The sequence below is a fragment of the Euprymna scolopes genome, chromosome 18, assembly GCF_053919585.1.
Source record: "Euprymna scolopes isolate OS-2025 chromosome 18, ASM5391958v1, whole genome shotgun sequence".
Taxonomy (NCBI): domain Eukaryota; kingdom Metazoa; phylum Mollusca; class Cephalopoda; order Sepiida; family Sepiolidae; genus Euprymna; species Euprymna scolopes.
Window position 1 is genome coordinate 23,963,287 of NC_136499.1, and position 23,358 is coordinate 23,986,644.

Genomic DNA, 23,358 nt, shown 5'->3' on the forward strand with positions numbered 1-23,358 from the left:
CTTTAAAAAGATATTCATTTAATGTGTATTTATTTTTATCAGTGACTTCTCTGCAATATATCCCAAGGAGTTTTATAAGTAAATAAATCCATACGGTTTTGACAACAGAAAATTCAAGTTTTACAATTTCTTTGGGTTTACTGAATTGTTAGGTGAAAGTACAGAATAGTTACGTTGCAAATAAATGTAAATATTTATTTTTTGTCTTATTACAAATTTAAATCATTGTGAATTTATTCAAATGGTACTTCATCTCACTAAGTCCTCCCCCCTCCAAAAATATATGTAATCAATCTATATATATAAATTCGTATTCCTGTTTGTTTGTTTGTTCACAATTTGATTAATATATATCAAGGTCCATTACTTTATTATTTTATTCATTTCTATATATGGTATGGTTCTTGCAAAATATACGATTAAGAGGTGACCTCATTTGTATATTTTATTAAGGAAAATCGATTTTATTAAATAGTTGTTGTTAGTTATTGTTTATAGTGAGAGAACTGTATTACATATTCTATTTAAGTTTTTTATTTAAACTTGATTTATTTTGATAACATATTTTATTTTATTTATTTTTACCGACATCGATTTTTTTAGAGTTTGAGTTATTTTCCCTGGGCGCCAACTTTGTTTTTTGTTTTCATTTTCGGTGGATATTAAAACTAAAAACAATTCACACAAACTTTCAAGCATTATTTTAGGAATTAGTTTAAATAAAATAATTTCCAACATGATTTTGCGATTAACATTGTGGTCCAGTGGATTTTTTTTTTAAAATAAACAATCCAATTCAACTATGATTTTTTAAAACAAAAAGAAAAAAAAAAAACTTTCACTTACATTTTTTTACCATTTTTTTTTCTTCACATTTTGTTGACATCATAACTGCTAATTTTTTTCTTTAAAAAAAAACAATAAGTCATAGCTCATCATTTTTATAACATAAAAACGTATTTCAGTTAACACAAATTCTACTTTGGTATTTTGAAACTGAATTATGTACAGTTTGTTTTTGTTGTAGCAGACCGTAAAAACAAATCTTTCTAGACTGAGGCAGCATTAAAGAAATTTGCTTAAACTGGTATATAGTCATAAAAAGTGCTCAATATCCGGATAATAGCTTTTCTTCGTATCCCTTCTGAAATATCTGGTGGAGAGTTTCTCACGTGGGGGGGGGGGGATTACATTTTTGTGTTTTCATCCGTTCTTTTATTTTTGAAGTTTTGGTGCTAGTGCAGAGAGTGATCCGCGCTATTTTTTAAATCATATTTCCAAGTTTAATTAAAGTTTTATGATATGTTTTTTTGTTCAATTGTAAGGTTGAAGTATAGAATAAGTACAAACACCCTCCCCTCCCCATTTACGTCCGGATCACTCTCTGCACTAGTACCAAAATTTTTGTTGGGGTAACTATGGAGTTGACATATAATAATGAAAAACTGCTCAATATCCTTAGTATAGCAACTGTGTCCAAACCGAATTTCATGTCGACCCTGGCAATGCTGGATATCCATTCTAGTTTAATATATTTTTTGAAGGTGGGGGATTTGACTCAGCAAGATAAAAAAACCATCTGAAAAAAGCACGACAATTTTAATTTGTAAGTAAAATTTTTAATTTGAAACAATACAAACAGAACATTTTTTTATTTGTTATTATTCTAAACAGTATAATGTGGATACTGCGCTATTTGGAAATAGTTTTTTCAGTTTAAGTTCAAGATTAAGGATGGAACCGTTCTGAATTAATAACATTATTTAGAAAGCCATTCTTAACATGGGGAGCATAGGGTCTTTTTTGTAACTTCTGTGCTTTCACCTAATAATTTAATATAAAATATTTTTAATTTGAAAATGCTTTTCAATAAGTGCAGCAGTTTCTTTTTTTTTTATCAAAGTGTTAGGTGGAAGAACAGAATATTTACAAGACACCCTCCCCATGTTATGAATGGCTTGCGTGATAATGTTATAAATGAAGCACGGTAACAAAAATAAATGTTTATAGTTTTAAACGGTAAATAATAAACAGAAACAATATATATAGAAGTTCGAAAGCAGGGGTATATTTTGTTTTTATAATTCTGAAAGAAACAGTGGTCACATAATACAGGGAAGAAATAGAGCAACCCCCTAAGGAAAACTTTAAATAGGATCTAGGGCCGTGGCGAGCAAATGAAAAAAGTATAAAGAAAAAAGGCAAGTTGCAGACGCTTCCAAGTGCGTGAATAGCACAGCTGATTTCTCTCTCGCTATCCCTCCCACTTTCTGTATCTCTCTATCTATAACTGACCCTCCCTCCAATTGATTGTAATTAGAAGTAGATTCACGTAACTGGTTATGCTTTCAGTTATCCGAGCATTGTTAATGATTTAATTTAATGTTGGAATAGTACAGAAACTAAAATTTAACGGAGATAATAAAAAAATATTGAATGTAGTGCGGAAGCTTCGTATAGAAATGAATGGCTATGAAAAAAAAACGGCTGTGCCTTTTTAATTGTTGAACCATTCGTTTAATCGTAGAATAGTAGAATGTGAAAATGGCCACTGATCATCCAATCAGATGTGCTGGATTTAGACAAGGGAGAAATTACCTGTAATTAGTAATATGTGTAAGTTACGCCAAGTTTATGTGGCGAATAAGTTAAGAGCGATTACAACTCAGTAGAGTAGGAATATGTAGAAATGTTGGCGGTGTAAAGTGGGAACGGTGGAAGTACAGGAAAGGGAGAGAGGGAAATACCAGCTACTTCTCTAAAGGTGGTGAGATTGTGATCATGTTGTTCATCAGAACAAACAGCAGATTTTAATATAATGCATAAATGTGTCTATAATGGCGATCAAAAGTTAGATAAACTCGCTGATAATATTTTAAACATAGTAAATTAGTATTTAGCATCTGTTCCCACAAACCTATGGTATTTTGGTCCAGAGAGGGAAAACTGCACCTACTTTATTATATACAAGATTAGATCAGCATGCCTCTCTTTCAATAGAATTTAATTCATAATTCTCAATAATACATTATTGTTTCAAGTTTCCAATAATATTCACAAATCCCAATTCTGCAGCTTAATTCTCTCCATTTCCTGGCATGTGTGGATATTTTTCTAGCACGTTAGGAGCCCACCTACCTTGCAGCAGCCTTTGCAATGTCTTCAATGCATTTGTTACACTTCATATTGCCTGTGAATGTTAAGATGAGGAGTTTGAACGATGAATTTTCAGGTAGAGTATTGTGACATCACACGGCCCACAAACAAGTCGCTGACCCCAACATTGTGTGTCCTTTCATCTTTTATCATTCTGGTTCTGATCGTGTCATCTTTTATGCACTAGCGACTGCCGAGAGGAGCACGCAGACTCAAAAGTATGAAAATAAAATCAAACAGAAAAACAAAAGAAAATGCAGACTGATGCTTTACACATATATCGGTTCGACTCTGTGTGTGTGTCACTGTCAACCGTCTGTGCTAAGGCCCACATCTACGTCCTGTTGAGGCTGGGTTTGTCTGTTGCCATCAGTTCATCTCAATCTCTCAAAGCTTTTCCAACCTGGCTCAAGCCACCATATCTCCAACTGTCCTCCGCTGTGTCCAGCTAAGGACTGTCATAAGCACCCCACTCAACTGTCATGGATCAATTGTTGTCAAAAACCACTCCCAACATCGTCAATTGGACACTGTCATAAAAACACTCCCAATCGTTATAAAATTAATTGTTAATTCTGAAGTACCCAGACTAAAACTATCTTCGGTCCATTGTTTGATCCTTTTTGTTCGTATCCTGGCTAACAATCCTATATCAAGTTTCTTTTGTCAACCTTCCTATCTATTGTCTACTGATAAATTCTATTTCCTTTGTTACCCAATAAACCTACTTCCTTTTCTTTTGTTATATATCTTTCTTTCTTTTTTTTTTTTTTCTTTTTTTTTTTTTTTCTTTTTTTTTTTTTTTCGTTTTTTTTGCTTCCCTACACCTAAGGGTAAGGTGTGGGGACCTATAGTATCACATTATTATCATGGCAATAAGTTGGTTGTTGAGAAGGTTTCTTATAATTGTTAAAGGAAAGAAGCTTTCTCTTAGCAGCATTAAATGTAACCATCATACTGTGAAAGAGATGCACTGTTTAAAGTTCTTAGGCTGTATAAGATGGCTCAATTAAACTTAGCCTTGTCTTTCGATCACAGTATTATGTGGTGCATTTACTAAGTGAAATTGATCAGTTAATGAAGTGCAAAAGGCTTTTGTAAACATTCATACTTCAAACATGATTCGAAAGAAACGAGTATTGCTTCATCAAAGATGATTTCTTATCACCCACTACCTTCCACATCCACATTTGGTGCACATATTTGGGGCAAAGTTGGGAATAAGAAAAAAGGGGGACACATTTTAGTCTACACGGGTTTGACCTTAACCATCACACACACACATTGGCTCTGTAAACAAATATGACAAGAAAACTTTTTAAACCAAACTTTTTTGCTTTTTTTTTTTAATAATAATAAAAAGAGTTATCATTATATCGCAACAATAAAATTTAAAATCAAATTTTGGAGGTTTGTTTTTTAAATTATAATAAAAACAAGTTATATTATTTACTATATATATATATATATATATATATATATATATATATATATATACACACTGCATGTCAAATTATTAAGGAGATAACATTTTTTTACCAGTTTCAGAACCTTACCGGTAGTTTCGTATCAAAAGCTTCGGAAATGTTGGCAATGCTTAGCTGCGCATACTGTGAAACTTTCGTACTGTTCCGCACAATGTAAACGACTTGCCATCGTAATTGCTGAATCAACAGTATTTGACGTGTGTCAAATTATTAACAAGGCAGTTTGTTTCGTCAATAAAATGGGTCATAAAGGTGGATTGAGTAGTTCTAAAAAGAGTCCTATTACAGAACAGCTAGAAAAAGTTTAAAGGTACGTAAGAGCTGATAAATGTAAATCTAGAGTTGTTTCACGCTGTTCTCTACTGCAAATTAAACGTGAAGTTGTTAATAACTCTGGGCAGACAAGTTGAGAAGTCTTTGACCAAGCCGGATTAAAGCATGTCTCAAAAACTACTCAATGTCGCCTTCTGAAATAAGTGGCAAAGTCTGTTAAGCCGTGACAAAGCCTCCGTTAAAGCAACATCATATACAAAACCGATAGAAATGGGCAAGGAACAGCATGAAAACGGATTTTTCCAAAGTTTTGTTCATCATTGAAGTGCGTGTCACTTTTGATGGCCCAGATGGCTGGAGCAAGAGATGGGTCTTAGATGGACGACATTGTCATCAGCGTTTAAGGTGTCAACAAGGTGGTGGTAGGATAATGATTTGGGCTGGGATTATCGGAGATACTTTAGTTGGCCCAGAAGGCATAAAAACTATGTCAAATGCTTACATAGCTTTTCTAAAGGAGCACATTGAACCATGGCTGAAGAAGCAAAGGTTGACGTTCAGAAGAACCATTATTTTTATGTAGGATAATGCTCCCTTGCATGCAGCAAACAAAAGCAAAGAGTATTTGCAACAACTGCGGTTTTCTGGGTGACGGAAGATGGAGTGGCCTGCAAATTCACCAGATTTGAACCCAATTGAGAACTTTTGGAGTATCATGAAGCGACGCCTCTATGCAAGTTTTCCTTATATCTTGCTGCAATGTTGCACGGACTTCTCCCAAAAAACCTGGGGGTGGACATTAGGTACCGTTATGATGGGGGACTTTTCAAGCCTGCTAGACTAAAATCTCAAAGCCTTGTGAAATTCCAACACATCACAGAGTTTCAATATGCAGATGACAACATGGTCCTTAGCCATTCCAAGGAAGACATCCAGAGATCCGTAAACAACTTCACGGCAGCCTACCACTGCTTCGGGCTCACTGTTAATATTGGTAAGACAAAAGTGTTAGTACAACCAGTACCCAATACCATATATAGGATGTAAGTATTCACATAAATGACACTCCTCTTGAGCAAGTAGATCACTTTCCGTATCTCGGTAGCATAATATTGGAAAAGTGCTCAAATGAGAATGAAATAGAAAGCTGAATTGGCCTTGCCTATGGAGTTTTCGGTAAACTGATGAAGCATGTCTTCAATAATAAACATCTTTCAATAAAAACTAAACTCCTGGTATACCACGCGATTGTTCTTATTTACAATGCCTCCCCACGGGACAGAGTTAGACACCAGGGTCGTTTTTTAATGTGGAGACCTGGACTATATACCAAAGTGATCTCATTAAACTCTAAAAATTCCACAAACAAAAACTTCGAGCTATGCTGAACATCAAATGGTATGACTATGTAACCAACACAAGTGTTCTTGAGAGAGCATACAGCTGCAGTATTGAGGCCACCACCATGAGGCACAGACTCCGTTGGTTGAGACATATCCTCAGAATGAATGAAAACAGGCTCCCTCGACAAACCCTGTACTCGGAGCTAGCCTTTACTGTGATACAAGGACCAACTCAAGTCCACCCTAAAAATACGCCAGATTTGATCTTCACATCTGGGAAACAACAGCTCAGGATCGGTACCTGTGGCGCCCATCCATCATCCACGGTACCAAAGGATACGAAGCAGAAAGAAGACGACTGGTGGAGATCAAGAGGCAGGCAAGAAAAAATCGTGCTGAACAACCCCGCCCCCTGCCAAGCATTGCTTGTCTTCTCTGCCCAGGCAAATTCTATGCTCAGATTGGTCTGAAAAGCCATCTGCGATCTAAACACTGAGGGAAGAGCAAACTGAAATTCTCGGATACAAGAAATCGGCCAACGATATATAAATAAAAGGGACTGTGTGTGTGTGTGTGTGTGTGTGTGTGTGTGTGTGTGTGTGTGTGTGTGTGTGTGAGAGTTCTCAATGGATTCGAAAATGACTGGGTCAATTTTTATGAAATTTCACACAGCTACTTTATGTGCTTGGCAGTATTCTTAGATAGGTTTTGTAGCGGATGTCTTCGATAAGTATGGGCAATCGCAATAATCCAATGAAAAAGAAAAAAACGGGTGATTTGGAACAAAGTTAACATTTTACACAATCAACACCACAAGTACATTTTAGAAGTTTTATTACCACACAAGCTGAAAGGCTTGACATATAAAATCAACAATATGTTCTTTGATATGACAGGGGTGCGTTTGAAATGAATACTTTTGTTTAGAGCACAATTATACCATGATTCTTAACTTTTGCATTTTAAACTTTAATTCAAGCCATTATATATAAAAATAATTTTATAAAATCATAAAAATCATAAAAATAATTTTATAAAACCTTTGCATTTTGGAACTTTAATTCAAGCCATTATCACTGCACAAGCAGTAAGGGCAGACATATAAAATCAATGTCGCTTCTTTGATATGACAGGGGTATGTCTGAAATAAATGTTTCTGTTTAGAGCGCAATTGAGCCATGATTCTTAACTTTTGCATTTTAAACTTTAATTCAAGCCATTATATAAAAATAATTTTATAAAATCAACAGTATGTAACATAGACAGCAATGTATTCTGGACTAAGTCACTGTATAGAGGCATGTGAAGTTTCCTTGTGATGCACCGTAATGGGTCTCAGGTAATCAATTAATTTGATTGAAAAATAGGCAATTTGATTGATTTCGATGACAATAAAAATATAGGATTGTGAAACATTTGTTGATCATTTAATCCCGGGCAATATCAGGTCTCCCTGCTAGTATATATATATATATATATATATATATATATATATATATAAAATGATTTCCACCTTTCCTATATGCCAGCTGTTTTGTTTTGACTATAAATAATTATTCGATTGATAATCAATAGTTTGCTGACTTTTCATCTTGATTTGTTTTCTCTGAAAATATTGATCTTGTATTTTCAAATCAAGTTTAAGATACGGTGCCAGATGTTTGGGATTAATGTGCCATGTCTTTTTTTTCTCCTTTTATCACTAATCAGAGACAAAGCTACAATCTTAAAAATGTATGCAGCCAATTCACTCTGCCCTCTATGTATTTGTTCATAAATGACAATTTTGAAAGAAATTTGTGTTCCTCGATATGATCTTCGATTGGATAATGTTGGGCCATTACTCTTTAATATTGGCATTGATTTGCCTGATTCTAGAATTTGGATATTTAAAGGACAACATGGGTGTGGCAATATGAAACTGCATCAAGTGGTAAGGTCTCGATTTAGGAATTTAAGGGAAGGTGGACATCCCTTAGTTATCATTACTCCTTGCTCCAATCTCAATTGGAGTGGTAGTTCCTGTTTCTGCACCATTATTATTTTCATGGCAAGTGCTAGTTTGAGCTTCAATCTATGGCTCTCCATTGTCCAACTCATTCAAAAAAAAACACTCGTCTAGTTACAACCGTTATCAACAATTTCCTCCACTCTCTGTGCTTAAATCTAAACGCAGATTCCATGAACAAAGTTCTTTCCTAGAACTGTCTGCTTGTGAAATTCCATTCCGCTGATCTGCTTTCAAGTTTTTTTTTGTTTTTTTTTACATAGGCATCACCACATTATCAAGGCCCAGAGGCCACTCAAGGATAAGGGTTAAAGAGTGTATAGTAGAAATTGGACAATATAGTAATCATTAGTAATGAAAATTTGGTAAATTTGATAACTTATGTGGAACGGCTCATCAAGAACTTATTTACTTTAGACTTGAACACAACCATATTGTAGTCAGCCGGAAAGCAGGAAAACGGAAGACAATTCCACAGGCGTGCAGTTCTAAGAAAGAAGCTTTGTTCATGGAATCTACGTTTAGGTTTAGGCACAGATAAAGAGTGGGGGGAATTATTGATAGTGTTTACAGCTAGACGAGTGTTTCTTGTGAAAGTTTGGCAAGGGGGGACCATAGATTGAAGCTCAGTCAAACACTTTCCATGAAAATAACGATACATCAGAGACAAACTCGCAACATCTCTTCTGTGAGATAGAGGTTGCAAGGAGGAGAAAAGGACATCTCCTACGAGGCTACGAAGTCTATTTTGAACTCTATCAAGGCAGGACAAGTCCTTTCTAGCAGCTCCTGCCCAGATGTGGCAACAGTATTCCATCCTTGGACGTACCTGGCTCTTATATAAGTTGACTGCAACATGGTTGTCTTCAAGTTCAATGTGAACACTTCCGGTTGAGCCACCCATTTAAATAATCAAATTATACCCAATTTTCACCCCTAACAATTACTATGCTGTTATCCAAATGACTACTATAGACTCAGTAACATTTATCCTTGAGTAGCCTCCAAGCCTTGATAAGTGATAACTCTTTAATAATAAAAAAAAATACTTCCTGTTAGGATTGTATCTTTGCTGAGTATAGTATGTACTTGCAGCTGAATCGAGAACCCAAAAAATCTGAACTTTTAAAAGTAGAATCGGAAAACATTTGTGCCTATTTTCTGATGCCAAAAAAAAAAAAAATGATTCTGTTAATTATTTTTGTTTCAAACAAAATTTTCAATTGCTGGTTCTAATCATTATACGATAAATATTTATTGATTTTAAGTAAAATTTAAATCTACCCCCCCTTCCCCATAAATGTATTTTTCATGATCAAGTAATATATGCACATATTTCATGGGTTTTTTTTTATTATAATTTGAAAATTAAAGAATAACAAGTTTATAGCTGTAGATATATATATTTTTTTTACTTGGGATTCATCACTTATCAAGGCCTGAAGGCCACTCAAGGATAAGGGTTAATGAATGTGTGGTGGTGGTGTAGTAGTAATCACTTATGGTGTAAATTGGCTAGAATTTGATTATTTATGAAGACGGCTTTATACATAGAAAGATTTAAAAAGAATTGGAATCGGAAATTTATAACTGAATCATTAATTGTATCGGAATAAGGGGAAAATATTGGAATTGTTCCATCACTAATCTGGGGATATACATTTACGTCTTTAATAATTTTTTTTTTTTTACTCTTATTCCCTCTAAACATGGCATATTGGATGTAAGGGGATGCTACTTGGGATTATGCCTACCAGGATACTATGGTAGAAAGTTGAGCAGCAAGATATCTTTCCTACATTGTACATCTTAATCTACATATCTTGTCCTCATATATGTACATAAATTAGATATAATGTACATATTGTAAACATCCATAAATATATCTCTTCTTTCTTCAAAAGTTGATGTCAAAGGTTATTGGAAATTTTCATTTTATTCTTAACTAGCATTTCAGCCCGGCGTTGCCCGGGTGTTTGGATGTGTATGTTGAGCAAAAAAAAAAGGAAGGCAGGCTCAAACCCATACCGCAAAGGAGGAAAAGAATGGGGTAAAACCTAACGTTTATGCTGTTACGACCACCGCCAAACCAGAAGCGACATTTTTTTAAATTAAGGCTAGACAATCTAAAGGAGAGGATAAATTTAAAAAATATTGGCGAAAAAAAAGTGACCCCCCCCCCCTGTATAAAAGTGCCTAGTTGAAGGGGAAGATATTAATGTTTTTAGCCAATTTTTCGATATTTGTCATCTGAGGAGTCGAGCTTCAAAATGATACTGATCTTGGTAAAATCCGTCACCTCTATTGAAAGTTTAAGGCAGACATGCAAACAGACATACATACATACATTTATATATTGGTAACTAAAAATTTTCGACCCAAACTGATGAAAAAGCTTGCCCTATCTCTGAATACCCTTTATGTAAAATTTCAAATATTTAGACCAGAAATTGTCTGAGTAATTTGGAAGAGACCGCAGAGGCCAATTTTTTAAAAACTTTGATCCCTATTATGACCCCTTAAAATTTATTGTTTTGGGCTCAAATCAAGTTATTAAGTTAGGTCCATGTCCAAGGAACCTATATCTAAAATTTCAAGTGCGTAGACCCAAAATTGTCGGAGGAGTTCAGTAGAGTTCTCAAAGGTCAAATCGTTGAACTTTGACCCCTTAATCGCCAAATTTCTGTCCAAAAACAGATCACATTTTCCCAAATCTCAGTACTCTGTATATCAAATTTTGAGTCTGTAGACTAAAAATTGACAGTTATTGTGTAGGGAAATGTACACAGACACACACACACACACGTTCACTTTTATTTATATATATATATAGATAGATTCATTGATGTGCTTGCATTTTTTTTTTTTTTTTTTTTTTTTAGCTGGTTGCTTTAATTTTAATGTTATTTTAATAATCAGTGATAGTGAAGTAATTTTATACATAAAAAAAAAGGATTTTCACAAAGTAATTTATCAAAATGGCTGACTTTTTTTCTAAGAAACATAAAATCATTCGCATTGGATATAATTAAATGTAAATTTTTATTGTGATTTAACAAAATAATTCACTAAAATGGCTGCCTTGTGTTTTTCTAAGAAACAAGTACATTATAGTGAATTTTATTTTATTAGTAATTTTCAGAATGTAATTGTTTCTGAATATGATTTTTTTATCGCCCCTCCCCGACAATGGAGGGATTGGACCTAGTAATTTACTCCTATTTGTTTGTTCACACTTTTTTCAATAACCATGCCTTATATTTTTTTTTAATTTTTGCACAAACATTAGTCATAGTGAAAATAAATTTTTGCCAGAACGGATTTTCTGGGATAACTCTGGTGGACCTCTTAGGAGGCATTATAGGAATAAAATTGCGCCAAAATTGTTCATCGGTTCATTTGCTTGCACTTTTCTTAATAACCATGCCTTGGATTTTTAAAAAAATTTTTGCAGAAACATTAGTGAATTCATGGTGAAAGTAAATTTTTTCCAGAACGGATTTTCTGAGATAACTGATTACGCTCTAGGGGACATTATAGGGGTAAAATTGACCCCAAATTGTTCACTCATGGTGGGGGTGGGGGGGGGGGACACCACATGCTCAGCTTGTTATTTAAAAAAAATTAATGTATTTTTAAAATTTTTTTTTTACTTTTACCCAACAAGGTATATTGGATATAAGGGACTACTATTTGGTACCATGCTTACAGGGTAGGAAATTGAGCAGTGAAATGTCTGTTTGCATTACATTGGAATTTCAAAGTCTAGTTGTTCAAAGGAAGAAACTATTAGCTTTCCAGCATCTATTGACCTCTACTGTGAAAGAGGGGGGGAATTTTGTCAAGTAACTCAGATGGGTATTCATGTCGAAGGAGTGCAAGTGTTAAGAGTTTGTCAAAGCACATTCTATTAAAGTGCTTGCAAAACAGGCACGGGGATGCAACATTGCAGTGATGGGACAGGAGTTGGAGCTTGGTTGACCATGTGAGACCTATTAGATTCGAGGCTCTTTTTTTTCTTTTTTTATTTTATTTTGGACTTTGTCTAAGAGTGGGAGACTAGTGGTAGATGTATCAGCCCAGATGTGCCAACAATACTTCATGCATGAACGAAATAAATGCCATGAATAAATATTTGATCATTTCATTAAAGCATAGCATTTTCTTTTACCAAAATGACTTGATTTAGAATTAAATAACTTAAAACTGGTTGACATAATACAAAATGAAAACAAATCTATGTATCTAATTTACATAATAATTAGTGATTGGACAATTCCAATATTTTTCTTGATTCTGATTTTTTTTTTTTAATTTCTAAACAAGTTGTTTTGCATGGGAACGATCGAATTATTGCAAAAAAAAAAATCAATCATATGTTCATACATTTTTTGCAAATGTAAAAATACATATGTGAGAGGCGGGGGTCTATATATTTTAGCCTTACTAGTAATTTAAAATCAATAAACATTTATCACTTCATAATTAATATGAGCCATGGAAAATAAGGTGTAAACAAAAACAAACAATCGTTTTTGGCATCGGAAAATGGGCACAAATTTTTCTAATATAGATTCTGATATCCCTCATTCCGATTAATAATGCCAACACTAATAACTAATAATTCTAAAAAGCATTCCCTGGTATGATAGATTTCTCCTGCCTTTATTTTCATATATATATATATATATATATATATATAGCAGCAACAGTTTTGTGTATAAATTATCACAAAGATATCCTTAGTTGCGTGATGCTGTTAATAAAATTATCTTTTTCACTGGTGCTACCAGATCAGGCTGTTTGAAGATACTGGCTTCCTAACCTGAAATGCATTAAACATTGATGTTATTGTTGTTTTTTCCCTTTGTAAAATTCAATCATATTCTACAAAACAACCAAACCAAACACCATGAATAAATATTTGAAGATATAAAGAATTTGAAGCATGCAAGTTATTCTCCCAAAATTACAGAATTGGGTATTAAATAATCTGAAACGGATTAATATGCTGTAAAACAAAAACAATCTCTATTTCTCTCTTCATTTAATGTCGCATTTTTGTTGTTCAAGAGTTAGACTTTTGTTTTTATATTTCACCAATTCACTCTCCATTCCTCATAGTCCAGGAGGTCAACTTTCAAATTTTACTCTATACGGTCTTGTCTGATTAATTGCTTTCAAGTTTTTCTTCCTGCGATTCTACCCATATAAAACTTATTGTTGGCTAGTTTTGGGGCTTTCTTTTTTCTTGTTTTGAAGCTCCTTACATGGGAACCTATGTATGTTCCCCCTTGACAACCGCTCAATCAATGCTGTTTCTCTGCCCTGGTTTTCTATTCATCTTTGTTTCTTTTTATTCTTGTTCTCGTTTTGGCCGTGTCTGCCGAAGGTGCAATCACTGGTTTATAAGTATAAAAATAGAACAGCGCAAACTCACAAGAGAAAACACAACTCCGCACATCATGTATAAATCAGTTGTGCACTAAGTGTGTGTGATAAAGGACCCCCAAACATTGTCTATTGATAGCTGTCTGTCGAGGAATCTGTTATCTGGTAATCAGTACATCTCATTTGCTAAAGCTCTGCCTGATCTGACTCTTTTTCTCTTTATGGACCTCCGAGCCGCCAACCATCAACTGTCTCAAACTAACTCTGACTCCTAAATTTATTCACTCAAAATCGGAAATCCTATATCCAGTCTTTTGTCTTAATCACCACTACACCTGATAAATAGAAACTGCCTACTTCTGCACTTGTCTTATCACCCACTTCTAGGTAACTATTTGGAAAATGACCACTGACTGTGAGGCGTCTTCTTGTCTTTAGATTTCAAAAGATATCAGCCAAAAAATGGAAAAAAAACTTAGTTTATGTTGTTTTATTTAATGAATTAAAATCTATTAAAATCCTTTATTTTTGAGCAACTTTTTTTTTTTCAGAAAGATAAAAGCCTGAATTTTATATGAAAAGCAGAATAATATAAAACTTTTTTTACTATTTTTAATAGAAATTTAAATTTTTTACTATTTTTAATAGAAATTTAAATTTTCCAAAAACACACCATTCACCGCCATTTTTGTCTCGATGGATGACACATTTAAATATTTTTTAAAAGGTTTTTGAATCAATCAATTTTTTTTTTTTTTTTGTGTCTAAATAAGATTTAGAAGGATTTGTTATAAGAATATGCAAAAATATTATAACATAAGTACCTGAATTTCAAATAATTTCATCTTTTATCTTGCTCTATAGATTTGGGGTGGCAAATTTAAAAAAATCCAAAATTTAATGACTGTTTGGAAGAAACTATGGTAGCCTTTACAGGATTAAATGAAGTTCATTTAGTCCTGTAAATTTCCACATATTTTTAATGTTTTTTCATTTCGTCATCAAAACAATCAACTTTATAAGGGTTTAATTCTTTTTTCATAAGCAATACATATATATATATATATTTATTTATTTTTTGCCTACATAACCCCCAAAGTTAAGCAACAATGAGGCTGGCCAGTACCAGATGGGTGACCATTTTGGGAATGCTATGTGCCATGTGTTGGAGACAATTCTTGCATCATGCTTGGTCATCTTGACCCTGTCTTGCCATCAAGACCAAGTGTTTCTGGATGAGAGAAAGTGTGGTAGATGCAAGTCCTCCACATGTGAAACCAAGTCAAGCACAAGTCACACCAAAAAGGAAAAGGGCATATAACTGTAAATACGAACAGTTTTTTGTAGGCCTTGTGTAGGTGAGGTAATATCACATAATGACAAATTGCCGAAAGAAATTATCCTATTTTTAGCAAAATGTGCAATTATTTATCGATTTTTGTATCAATTCTTTCAAGCATTTCCTATTTAATGGGATATTAGCAATAGTGGGCTCATTAAAAGCAAATTATTAATTTATTTTTCAAAGATTTAATAATAGTGTTTTTCGTAAAAATAATGAAAAAATAGATTTATTTTTTTTTGCTAATCTGAAAGAATAATTAACATATTCAATGAATTTCACACTTCAAAACACAAAAGATCAAAAATTAAACACATTCAAAATTCGGATTTTCAACCTTAAGATCTGATGTGTGTTCAGTTGTTTTTGTTTTTTTTGTTTTATCTACAATCCTCACCCACCCCACAATACAATATATTTTGTTCAGTTGTAGCTGATTATTTTAAGCATATTTGCAACCACAAAAAAATAAGGGGGGTTGTAGGCAAAAAAAAAAAAAATGTACATATAAATATCGATCATGAAAAAAAAAAATACACCATTATAAAGTTCATTCTTCACTTTATAATCAGTGAAAATTTCCTATTAATTGGATAATTACTTGATTTTTGGTAGATTTTTAAAGAGAGACGCTGTCAAAAAATACTTACTCCCTTCTTCCATGTTGACCGTTCCTATACTAATCTCATTTCCTATATGTTGGCTAATGAATCATTTTCTCCCATTGTTGAGGGTCTTGGCTCCTAGAAGTGGCATCCATGATATCACACTAGGTTGTCAGGATTGACAGCGGATTGCAGATTTCTTGACGACATGAAATGGCCAGAGCAAGTGGCATCACATATGAATGGCTTTCTAGCTTCTGTGTAGACTGACTAGAGAATTGATGCAAATCTGGCAGACACATGATATTGTTGAACTTCATCATTAAGTGCAGAGTGACAAGACAGACATTTGGCCATAGCAGCATTAGTGTGGAGGACATAAACTCTGACACCAGTCATTGTAAGACAACAATTTTCATCTTCATAGTTATTCCTAAAACTCTTTTACAATATATATATATATATATATATATATATATATATATATATATATATATATATATATAAGTGAAAATGTCTGTCTGTGTACATTTCCCTACCAAATAACTTTGTCAATTTTCGGTCTAGAGACTTGAGATTTGACATAAGGGGTATTCAGATTTGGGAAAATCTTAATCAGTTTGTGAACAGAAATTTGGCTGTCAAGGGGTCAAATTTCAGCGATTTGACCTTTGAAAACTCTATCAAACTCCTCCACCAATTTTGGGTCTAAACACTTGAAATTTTTAATGTAGGTTACTTGGACATGGATCAAACTTTATAATTTAATTTGAGTCCCCAAAAAAATAAATGTTAAGTTGTTAAAATTGGGGTCAAATTTAAAAATAAAATTGACCTCTGCAGTCTCTACCAAATTACTCTGCCAATTTCTGGTCTAAACATTTGAAATTTTACACAAAGGGCAATCAGAGATAGGGCAAGCTTTTTAATCAGTTTGGTTAAAAAGTTGGAGCTGCCAAAAGGTCAAAGTTCAAAAGATTTTACCTTTGCGGTGTCTAGCAAACTACTCAGCCAATTTTGGGTCTAAACATTTAAAATTTATACATAACGAGTATTCAGACATGCAGCAAGCATTTTAATCAGTTTTGGCACAAAAATTTGTCTGGCAAAAGGTCAAAGTTGAAAGAGTTGACCTTTGCAGATTCTACCAAATTTCTCTGCCAATTTTGGGTCTAAAGACTTGAAATTTTAGATGTAGGTAACTTGGACATGAGTAAAACATTTTATTTTGATTTGAGACCAAAATAATAAATGTTAAGGGGTCAAAATTGGGGTCAAAGTTAAAAAAAAATTGACCTCTGCAGTCTCTACAAAATTACTCAGACAATTTATGGTCTAAACATTTGAAATCTTACATAAAATGTATTCACACGTAGGGCAAGTTATGAACAGTACGCAGGGCCCGAGCAAAGCTGGGCTGAACTGCTAGTATTTATTATTTTCATAGAAATGTACTAATTGTCCATTTTGAGTGGTTATTGATAATGAGATACAGTATATGATACTAAGATCAAAATATATCCTATGTGCACAATCCCTTACCGTCGAATATTCACGTATAATATCAACATTTGTCCAAAATATTAGACAATATTGATTTACCATGGATGAAACTATCTTGATTACAATTTTATAAAATTTGATATGTGGTTTCTGATTATTTGTTTTCAAAAACCTTATGTGAAGTACACGTTAGAGAAACTAATTACTTGTTAAATGTATCGAATATTTTTATGAAGTTGTATTACACTTTTATTGTTTTCAAAATATAATCTCTATATAAATACATTTCTTTAAATACTTTAATTAGTTTCATGAAAAAAATCTTTATTTGATAAATATACCAATATTTTAGGATATATTTCAGAGAAACATCCTACTTTAATGATAATGTTATATCTTTAGCGCAGGTTACTGTTTCAAATAGCATTTTCGTTCATCACATTTCAGTTTGAAATAGTATTTTCGTTTGTGACCTTTCAATTTGAAATAGCAGTTTACTTTTGGAACGCTATTGGAACTTATGATTAGACACATTTATTTGTTTGCTGAGCAATGAAAACATTATTTCAAACTGAAAGGTCACAAATGAAAATGCTATTTCAAACTGAATAATCACAAGTGTGTGATTATTCCGTTTGAAATAGCATTTTCATTTGTGACTTTTCAGTTTGAAATAATGTTTTCATTGCTCAGCAAACAAATAAATGTGTCTAATCATAAGTTCCAATAGCGTTCCAAAAGTAGTGCTGTTATATTTATGGAGTCTTAGAGAGGGATGTTGTTGTAAGAGAGAGATTGTTGTTCGTTTTATGACGATTCATATATATAAAAATGTTTATTCTTAGATGTGTAATAGCTCTTAGAGTGAGGAAACAGTGTTCAGACAGTCTTAGTGTTCATATTGTGTATGTAAGATGTGTATGTAAAGACATTTTAAACCACATGATATACAAGACATATAATAACAATTTTCACTTTACCTTTTGGTAGAATTACAACACAAAGACGACGTTTATAAAAACACATGATGGGTTTATTTCTTCTCATGACCGGCCGTGGTTTTCTGAGTCAAGAATTCAAAGCTTCACATTCTAAGTTTCAAAAGTGACCGTCTCGCTTCTAGACGTTCGAATGTCCATGTCTGGACTGTCGTCTGTCGTCCTCAGACTCTCTCTCTGTTTCTCCTAGTTTCTTCCTCAAGTTTCTAACTATATCTAGAACTTCCCATTTTCCATGATATCATACACATGTTAAAACATGTGTCTTCTTTCACGTGTTCTGGAGATGCGTGTCCAAAACTTTTTCCTTTGTTTACAAAAGGAATTTTAACCTATATTCCCAGTAACCTATATTTCCAACATGTTAAAAACATGTTTATTATATTATCTTGTAGTTGCATTCTTTCAATTGAATTTTCATAACAGAATTGACAACGCACATTTTTTTCTTGAAACTATTTTATCTCTAAGCTAAACAATGGTTTGTTTTACATTCCATTTTCTAATTCTCTCTCGTAATCTATTTCTAAACCTAATTTACGAGGTTCGAATTTCGTCTATTCTATTTCATTTTCATTTTAACTAAATCTCTCTATTTTTATACTTACATGAAAAGGGGACAGCCCTTATCATGTAACAGTGCCTCCTATCTTTTAATCTGCACAAATGAATCAGAAGGGATTGTAAATTGCATTATTTTAATGACCGAACTTATGTATTCATGACCTGAAAGTTTCATCTTTCTGTTGCAGATATTTACGGTGTGAGTTTCTAAGAAAGCAATCTTTGTCATGGATGTATGTCAGAAGCAGAGATGTGTCATTGAATCCCTAGTAAAAGTGTATTAAGAATGATTTTTAGAAAAATAAATTTTGGAGCACAAACGGTCACTCATTTTAAGGGTACCACTCCCATATTTACAGTTCTTCAACATTATAAATTAAAAAAAAAAAAAAAATCATAAGAAGCTCTACTTTTGGAATGACCCTTGTAGATTTTGTCCTTCATCTGCCATGCTTAAGTGTTACATTTTTTTTTTCTTGATCTTCATACCCGACCCCCCTCCCTCATGTAATCGCGTTTTGGATGAATGTATTTGTGAATGACCTCAAACTCTATTCTCGATAGGAAGGAAAAGCAAATGTTTACAAGCAAGACAATGGCTAAATCCCTAGAAAATCACTCCCAGTCTATAATTGGGCCAAAAATAAATGGTTGCATTTACTACCAAGATAAAATTCTTTTTCTTGAACAACACTCCAACTAGTGATTGCCATGGTCAATGGCACCATTCTTGAGTTTGACATTCAAACTATTCTGCCTGACAGCTTTAGGCAAAACGAGTTTGAATAAGTACAAAGAAGATATTGCCAAATCTGCTGCAAAGAAAATAGGGTCCCTCTACTGAGCTACAAGATTACTCACACCTGAGAGCATCCATTTGCCCATGCACGAAGTACTGTTTCCGCATCTGTGCTGGTGAACCAACCACTAGTTTTTCCTTCTTAGATAGCAAATAAAAATTTCTAACTTAATAGGATCTTCCATACTGCCTACCAAGCTGCCGTCCTTATTGCATCACTGCAGTGTTGTATTCTTGTACTGGTTTTACAAGTGCTTCCATGAAATGTCCACCAAACAACTTATTGCACTAATACTTCTCTCAACAAAAATATTCCTGACTAGCAGCAAAATCACACCCCTTCACTGTAGAGGCCCGTAGGTGCAAGAATATTTTACACTAATAATTTTTTTGTTTTGTTTTTTTATTCTGACCATCTGTATTTGGAATTCCTCTTCCATACTCCCTATTTCCTCAACTGTACCAACATGCAGAAATATATGTGAACAAAAATCTTGCTGCTAAACTCCCCACCCTAATTGCTCACTTATAAATTTAGCTTTTATCATAGTACAGCAGGACCCTGGGATACAACATTAATTCGTTCCGAGGTTGGGATCATAAGGTGAAATCACCGTATGATAGGACCTAAGCAAAATTTTATACAGTACACATTAAAAATTAGTGACAAAATACAGTATATAATACACATGTATATGATCAGATTATAAATAACACCATAAGACAGGGAAAATAGCATAACCAGGGTCCGGAAAAATATTGTATTCGCATCGTAACCTGAAAAACCGTATCCTAGGGCCACCATATCCTGGGGTTCTACTGTAAACCAATATGCCTTGTTTTAGGACAAAGTGAAAAAAAAAAAAAAGAAATGGATGCTTGTGCATTATAGGTTGATATCTGAAAAATCTTTTTAAAAAAAAAAAATGCATAATGTACTTACTTGTCATGTCAAAATTATGAAAAATGAAGTAAAAAAATAACTACAAGTAACAAAACATAAATGCATATTAGTCGTTCAAGAATTTGAATCATTTGATTACCTCCCCTAGTTACCTCAAACCTTTTTAAAAGTAACAACTTGCATAATTCAATAAATTTAATTTTTACTTGTAATTATTTTTCGACTTGATCATTTTTTATAATTTTTTCAATTTTTATTAATTTTACCATGTAAGTACACAAGTGTTTTTACTTAAAATGCAATTTTTTTTTTTTTTTTTTTTTTTTTTGTAACCATGATTCATTTAGTTTGTTGTTTTGATGCTTCTACATTATAATAATAAAAAAAATATTGAATTTCAAGTAAAACAAATAGTATCTACGTAATTGTCATGTCACAAATAGTAACATCTCCCAAAATTATTGAAAACGATAAGGTAGAAAAATAATTATTCATAAAAAAATGACATTTGTAAAATCTAGCGGTTTGGTCTCGAAATCTACTGATTTGAGTTGAAGAGTTAACAGGAAAGGTAATTCAGTTTTCAATTTCTCACAAATTCAATCAGTTATATTTTTTAAATTAAAAAATTCAAACATTCAAAAAAGTTATTTAAAAAAAAAGTCACAAATTATGTATATATGTTATGTTTGTTTTTGTTTCTGAATAAATTCTGTCTGTTCTCAACTGAGTTACTTCCCCTTTTACTTACGTCACATGACCCAATATATCTGACCCAGCATGTAATCTTATCGGAACTTTTTCATGAATAATTATTGTTCCACCTTATCGTTTTCTGTAATTTTTGGATATGCTACTATTTGTGACCTGACAATTATGTAGATACCATTTGTTTTACTTGAAATACAATATTTTTTGTTATACTATAGAGGTATCATTGTTTGTTTTGTTTTTTTTTTGCTCTTTACTCCACAGATTCCTCCATATATGTTTTTCTTTATGTGTTGTGCCTCTTATCGGATTCATTCCATATACGTCCTGCGGTTGTTCAATGATCCAGTGGCCATGTTGTTCTTCTATTTTGCTGTTTCACTTCTCATCAGAGACCAATGGGCATTTGGATGTTTATTTTACAGGTAAAGCCATAATGATTGTTACCCCTCACTTAGATTTGCAAGAATCATTAAATTTTGGCAAATTCGTTGAATTAAACGAAAACAAATTGACCAATTACTAAAATATTTACTGAAACGGAATTTAAGTTTCTTTGTCTCCATTTTTTTTTTTCATATGCATGAATTCTCTATTGATCATTATATTGTACCCAATATATAATATTGATTTAAAGTTAAAAACTAAAAATGACTTATGTGCCATCAGCTGGAATCGAAACCAAAACATTTTGCTCTCTAGCGATATTTGCTACCATCTGACCTAAGAATACATGCATATCAAAACTTTACAAATTAATGTACTTAAACCTGTAAATGTATATTTGTGCATGCATAGATGATACACATTAAGTTGACATACCTGCCAAGCTCCGATTTTTCAATTTTTTCTGGCTAAAAACCAAATTGAATTTGTTGCACGAATTCAAATATCTGTATATCAATTTTCAAGTCTGTAGCCCCAAAATTGGAAGAGTAGTTTGGTAGAGACTTTTCTGCATTCAGACAAGATCACACATATATATTTCCCCAAAACCTTTGGCCTTGATAGGAGAGAGACTAAAGCTTGCTTCTATGGTTTCAAATGATTTGAAATAACAGTAAAAGGAGACTTGATTCCAAATATTTCTCATGTTATATCTCCTCTCTTTGGTTTTCATACATAAAGTAAATTTCACAGTGTATAAGGATTATTTGATACTGGAGATATTCATAATTGTATCCTATTTCCAAAAGAGGGAAGATATAATGATAAATATTTGGAATCAAGTCTTTCCTTGCTGTTATTTCAGATCATTTGAAACTATAGCAGAAAGTTTTAGTCTCACCTCCATCAAAGCCAGAGGTTTTAGGGAAATATGTTTTGTAATTCATATGCAAAACTAGGAAAACAAATGACTATGATCGAAACATTTTATGGCTATAAAAAAAAAAAAAAAATAATAAAAATAAAAAATAGGCTCTGGATGTGCGACTTTAAGGGCAAATGTCACATAGCCACTACACAATTCAGGTCATTACCTTTCCAACGAGCTTTCATTTGTTAAATTCTAATCAATAGTCGCCAAGCTTTGAAACTTATAAAATTGCCAAAAAAGGTGATATATATATATATATATATATATCTGATCTGAAATGGAACACGTACATCAAGTCTGTTGCCATGGTCGCTGGAAAGATGGTGAGATCCTTCTACCGCTCCAGAAGATATCTCACTACTGATGTAATTCTTTATCTATATAAAAGCCAAGTACGTCCAAGGATGGAATACTGTTGCCATATCTGGGCAGGAGCTGCTAAAAACAGCCTATCCTGCCTTGACAGAGTACAAAATAGACTTCGTGGCTTAGTGGGGGATGCCCTTTTCTCTACCCTGCAACCTCTCTCCCACAGAAAAGACGTTGCGAGCCTAACTTTGTTTTATCGTTATTTCCATGGCAGGTGCTCATCTGAACTCCAATCTCTGGTCCCCCCTCGCCAATCTTTCACGAAAAACACCCATCTAGCTGAATCCACTGTGAAAAATTTCCCCCACTCTATATCTGTGCCTAAATCAAAACGCGGATTCCATGAACAAAGCTTCTTTCTTAGAACTGCACGCCTGTGGAACTCTGGACTACAACTTGGATGTCTTCAAGTCCAATGTTAACAAATTCCTAATGAACCGCCCCCTTAAGTAAACACTTCATCAAATCTCCACATTAACGTAATGTACTTGCAATAACCCTTATCTCTGAGTGGCTTCCGGGCCTTGATAAGTGGTGATCACTGTGTAAAAAAGAAAAATAAATAAATATATATATATATATACTGG

General features: G+C 33.2%; 1 protein-coding gene across 4 annotated transcripts in view; it reads left to right on the top strand.

Annotated features, from left to right (window-relative positions):
• LOC145297525 (dol-P-Man:Man(5)GlcNAc(2)-PP-Dol alpha-1,3-mannosyltransferase-like) overlaps window positions 1–23,358 on the top strand; it is a 209,071-nt gene that overhangs the window by 159,809 nt on the left and 25,904 nt on the right. For all 4 annotated transcript variants that reach the window (XM_080143445.1, XM_080143444.1, XM_080143441.1 and 1 more), the window contains exon 4: window positions 21,349–21,509. In XM_080143445.1, coding sequence (XP_079999571.1) covers window positions 21,349–21,509 — 161 coding nt within the window. The remainder of the gene's footprint in view (window positions 1–21,348; window positions 21,510–23,358) is intronic.